Source organism: Nicotiana tabacum, chromosome 13 (genome assembly GCF_000715075.1).
Source record: "Nicotiana tabacum cultivar K326 chromosome 13, ASM71507v2, whole genome shotgun sequence".
Lineage (NCBI taxonomy): Eukaryota > Viridiplantae > Streptophyta > Magnoliopsida > Solanales > Solanaceae > Nicotiana > Nicotiana tabacum.
Window position 1 is genome coordinate 92903879 of NC_134092.1, and position 5760 is coordinate 92909638.

Sequence of the window (5760 nt, forward strand, 5' to 3'; positions counted from 1 at the left end):
GATATAATGCAATTTGATGCTTAAACGAAATTTACATTCAGAATCAGAATCTTAAATGTAAAAGATCCTAAAATGCCCCATATATCTGAAGTCCATTCCGCTATTACCGTAGATAATCAACTAAATCGGACAACATAAGAACAGGGTAAAAACAATCTATTGTTTTACACTGTACTAAAGACACAAAGCACCAGCTCATTTTGTGAAATATGCTGAATAAATGGCATCTTTACAAATAGGATATTGACAAACAATGCATATTTTACCTAGTTGAGATTAAGTTTGAGAGTCCGGGAATGAATGAGTTTGCAGGAATATGATTTCACAAGTTAATTACAAAATTTATGTACATTAACAGAGTAAGAAAAAAAGAAAAGGTAAATTATTTTTTCCTATCTTAGAAGCAAGTTGGATTTGACTGATCAGTTGTGCATATTTACTATGTCCAGAGTTATGCAATCCAGATATAGACAGGTGAAACGACGACCAACATCTCAGGAGCATACTCCATCTTAGCGATGGGTAGTATTGCTGAGAACAATAGAGCAAACACAAAACAGAAGTTGAAATTGTTAAAGGCATTCCTCAAATAAAACGATGGCCCTTCAGTACAGTAGAAATGACTTTCACCACCCTCTAAAACATTGTACACAAGCAAGTTGGTAACAAAGAATGTCCGCTTATTACAGCAGTCAACAAGAAGTGAGAGTACTTAGAACAATTTGTACAAGAAGTCGAGTCATCAGGCAGCACATATATGTGTTCCGGCGAGGGAAAAAAGCATGCCAGCAGCACTAAAACGGGCAAAGCTAATAGGTTAAGTGGAATTTTGAAATATCACAATTTCAGAAGGTGCAAGTCACAGCATACCTGGATGAGCTGATTTCGATGATTGTCCAACTGCAACAAGGTAACTTACGTCTTAGTATTAATAAAGAAGTTAAATCAGCAATGAGTAACCTGAATATTGATATAGTACTCTGTGTCATCAATATATTCCTGCAACTGGATAAAGAAACACCAGTATCACTATTTAGTTCGAAATGAATTCATTATTTCGTTTTTATGTATCTTTAATGGCAGCCAAGTTCCTCCATGCTCTATGCATTTTCTTACTGTTATCAACTTGTTCATCGTGCTTTCAATTTGCACAAAGTAAGCCTGCAGAAGTATGCAGTTTTTCAGCACATGTATGTCGTGATTATTTCCAAAAGTTCTGATAATACTAACTTCAAGCAACATCTCAACTTCAAACGACTCATCTCCGAAACAGAAAACTTGACCCTTTCATTTGATAAAAGCAAATGCTCTTCATCCCCATCTACATATTTCACCTGCATTGGACTCAAAACTTGTTTCATACCCTTACCCGTCAAAGGATCAAACAAAATTTATACGAAAAGGAGCCAGAAAATCAATTACACGACCAGAGTACCAATCAGCATCTAATGGCCAATACACCTACCAACAAAGACTCTGCAATTAGTCTCTTAAACTACAACAACAACAACCCAGTAGAATCTCACTAATGGGGCCTGGGAAGGGTAGTGTGTACGCAGACCTTACCCCTACCCCAAAGGAGTAGAGAGGCTGTAAAGACAAAACGACAAGAGAATACAACATTAGTATCACCACAACAATCATAGAAAAAATAGGAATACCATGAAATGCAGAATAAAGATGCAAAGCAAAAAGTACACAGCACATTCTAATCATTCTAAGTTTGATCAATTCACACCTTACATTGTAGTCCAATAAATTTCTTGGGATCAACTCCTTCAAAACTCAACCGGTAAACCGCACAAACCCAAATACTTTCATACATGATAACACATACATACGAAGCATAAAATTGAACATGGGAAAAAAAGGTACCAAACCCATTTCTTGGTGCGAATTAACCCTGAGCTTTTGCTACTCAAGTGATTCTTTAAAACAGAATTTTCTTTTCGCTTCTTAATGTTGTTACCCCTAAAGTTAGAATCTTTACAGTCATTATTACAAGCACTATTTCGAGTTTCTCTCAAACAAAACTCATTCAACATAACACTATCATCCACTCCCAAATTTGCCAGCTCCGAACTACCCACCTTCCTCCTCTTCTTCTCCTTCTTCTTATTATTATGCTTCACAACCACTACTTCATCATCTTCTTCCTCATTGTCCCTCTCACTCTCGACACACATATTCACTACTTCTAAATTCCCCACCTTCCTCTTCTCCTTGTTCTTTATAACTACTTTGTCTTCTTCGCCCTCGCTTCTTTATATGCCCAAAGTTTCATTTCCTAGAGCTGTGGGGAAATCCTTTTTATCTGAGTGTCTCCCTGTTGCCTGAATAGATTTTTGCTGTGCTTAAGCCCAACTCCACAAGCAAATTTATCGAATTAAAGGAATTTGCTTGTGATTCCTAATTAAGACTTAATTGATTGAAAGCGGCTAACAAGCATAAAATACAATGTACATACAGGACTTAAACTCTTTATGACTAAGTAATTACGTATTTGAATAGGAGCAAAACTGAATAATTAGCACATTTTCTGTTAAATAGCTACAATGCCCTAACGTAGTCGAAAGACACCAACCTCTTATATATTGATGTGACCTTTGCAAAAACTGAAATATTTTCTGATGAAAAACAGTTTAGTAACAAACTGAAAAATCTTTTTTTTTTCAACAGAATTCTTCTTATGAAACAAATAAATCAAATTGTCGCAAGAATCTGTAACACAAGCAGAAAGATCTGAATTCACAGTTTTTGGCAGTGCTCTTGTGTTAGTTTTATCCAAACCTGTTGAGGCTGTTCTTGGTCCAAAATACAATTTGGGCCTGGCACTTTAACTTTTAGAAAACCACAAAATACTCGTTAGACCAAGCACTTTGAAGGTTTGGTGGAGAAGCCAAATATCTTGTTAAAAATAAAGCAACCTCAAATGTAACAAGAAGATTTATAGGAGCATCGTAGAGAAGCACAGTTGCTACTATCTTCTGAATTTCTCACAAATAACAGCTCCAATTAGCCTAAGATAGCTCAACTATATTAGCTCGATTTTCTGACTGTCGCTTCCTCTTCACTGCTTTCTTAGAAGAATCCTTTTCTTGTCCCACAGCAGAAGCTCCATCTTCATCATCAGAACTTTCGTCGCTGCTGCTATCAGAAATTTCATCCTCATCACTTCTGTCTTCAGATTCTGAATCATTATCACTGGTAGCCAGATTGATTACGGGTTGGTAACCTGCTATTGCGGATTCAGCAGCTGACACAGCTTCCTGTGTGTGAAGCTCCGCGACACCCAACATTAAGTCCATCTCTATGTATTCAGATTCTTGCCCGGTAAGAGCTTCAATATCATATTTCTGAGGATTGTTCTTAGCAGCAAGCTCCAGGTTTTTATTATCTTCAGAAAGGACTCCCAAGAAATCCTTGATCTTTGATAGAACTTGGCTTTTGGGCACAGAAGAGATGTCGGGCTTCTTATCAGGTTTCAAATTTTGGGATTGAATTCCGGCATCTCTATTGCAAAAGAGAAGTTTTGATTCCAAGGGCAAGGCTTCAGCCTCCAAATGAAGCAGATCTTTGTTGTTTGACTGCATTGGCTAAATCTTTTCAGTTCAACTCAAGCGGAGAAAGTAGCCTGCAAATCAGAACCAAGGGCAACCCACTTGATGATCTCCTATATGTACAACAGAACGCCAAAGATCTGCTGCATTTGAATTAGATTTTCTGATTGTCAGAAAACGGGTTGGAATAGTGAATATCCAAACTTCAAAAGTGTAGAAATAGGAAAACAGCTATTTGAGAATGCAAGTCAACAAATACATATGAATAGGAAGCGAAGCTTTCGTCTTTCTACAGTGAAGCGCCAATTAATACAAAAAAAATTAAAATATTAAATTTGCATATATAAATAACCAAAAACTCAATACTAATAGTAACATCTTAGCAAATATTTCATGAATATACTGTTTAAGAGAGAAATTAATTGTAATTAAAGAGAGAAAAGAAAAATTAATTGTAATTGTAATTGTAATTATAGAGAGAAGTTAATATGCAATTAGTTGTATACAAAAACTGAAAAAATAAAATAAAAGATAGAAAAAGAAGAAGAAAGACGAGTAGAAAAGAGAGAAAACATAGGTGAAAGAAAACAAAGAAAGAGCAGTTATGCCGGAAATCAGTTGCTGCCGGAAAGAAGAAGAACAACGAAGTCTTACTGCCGGAAGAAGAAAAAGAAAAGAAAGGACTTTCTGCCGGAAAAGACGCCGGAAAACAGAGCCGGAAAAAAAAAAAAAGAAGAGAAATCAGTACCAGAAAGTCGAAGAGGAGCTGCGGCTGTGCTGACTGCTGAAAGGGGAAGAAATGGTCTGAAGAGAAGAAACCCTAATGTTTAATTTAACTCTCTTGTTATTTTTATTATTATTATTATTATTATTTTACTTAATAATAACAATGAACACAACTTGAAAAGGTGGGTTCTTTAAAAAATCAACACACATGGCTGTCATTGGACTCGTCATAGATAAATACTTTGTAGTTTGGTTTGGATGAATTTTTTCCTAAAAAGAAATCAAATAAAGTTTTTTAAATATTGGAACCAAACTAAACCAATTAAGTCAGTTTTTTATCGATTCGATTTTTTGTCGATTTTGGTCGGTTTTTTGGTTATTTATCAATTTTTTTTTAAATATGAGACATATACTACTAAACACATATTCCGAAGACTACATTTTCTACATAACAGTGTCAAACCAATTATTCTTTGAGAAATCTATCATTTACCAAGATATATTGATGATACTTAAATCAAATAGTGATGAATAATTAAGTGTTCAATTAAAAATTGATTATTTTTAATATGAAATAAATTCTTGTACTTAGCAAAAGAAAACTACCAATTAAACTAGAATGTAAATGCAAAGAATTAGATTATTATAATAGTAAAAAACTAGACTAAAAATATAAACTAAAAATACAAATGACTAATATGTACCATAAAATTTCAGAAACTTTATATAAAAATACACATATATAGGTGTTTAATAAATTTAAATAGCTACTTTTATAGTCGGTTTGATTCGGTTATTTTTTGATTAAAACCAAAACCAAACCAAATTTGATCGGTTTTTAAAATTCAAAACCAAACCTAAAAATTATCTATATTTTTGGTTGGTTTGATTCGATTTTTCGGATTTTTATGAACATCCCTATATAAATATATCAACTGGACTATTAGGGTTAATACTACTTTGGTACCTCAATTATTGATAAATTTTTATTTGGACCTTGTGATATGTGATTGAGCATATTTAACCTTCAATCAATTGAAATGTGTTCTTTTGATCTCTTTGCTTGTAGATATTCACAACAACAACAACAACAACAACCTAGTAAAATTTTACTAATGGGGTCTGAGGAGGATAGTGTGTACGCAGACCAAATTTCACTAATGGGATCTGGGGAGGGTAGTGTGTACGCAGACCTTACCCATATTCCAAAGGAGTAGAGAGGTTGTTTCCGAAAGACTTTCGGCTCAAGAAACTATAATTATTACGTAATTGTTTTGCCTTTAATTACCCTTGTTTTATGTTAAGCATGTGGTGTTAGTCCACGTATGACGGTAATATAGTTCTAAAAAGTCAAATATAATATATTTCTTGCTTAAAAGTACTAAAATATACATGTTAATTAATATATATCTATATTTATCTCTATATTATATTAAAAGCACGAGACCCTTAGCAAAATGTCATTCACCTTTTT

General features: G+C 34.1%; 1 protein-coding gene across 5 annotated transcripts; it reads right to left on the reverse strand.

Moving 5' to 3' along the window:
- Positions 1-563: 563 nt before the first annotated feature.
- Positions 564-4458, reverse strand: LOC107791776 (uncharacterized). 5 transcript variants are annotated; one of them, XR_012698083.1, is made up of 3 exons: positions 4309-4458; positions 1739-3703; positions 564-1461 (listed from the first exon to the last, which is right to left on the reverse strand). XR_012698083.1 is itself a non-coding variant. In XM_016613910.2 (2 exons), the coding sequence occupies exon 2, from the start codon at positions 3591-3593 to the stop codon at positions 3021-3023; it is 573 nt and encodes a 190-aa protein (XP_016469396.1). In that variant the 5' UTR covers positions 3594-3703; positions 4309-4458; the 3' UTR covers positions 564-3020. The 5 variants fall into 5 exon arrangements, 3 of the variants coding, with proteins under 3 accessions (XP_016469396.1, XP_016469397.1, XP_016469398.1); XR_012698082.1 differs by having other exon boundaries at positions 564-1161; positions 1231-3703; XM_016613910.2 differs by having other exon boundaries at positions 564-3703.
- Positions 4459-5760: the final 1302 nt, after the last annotated feature.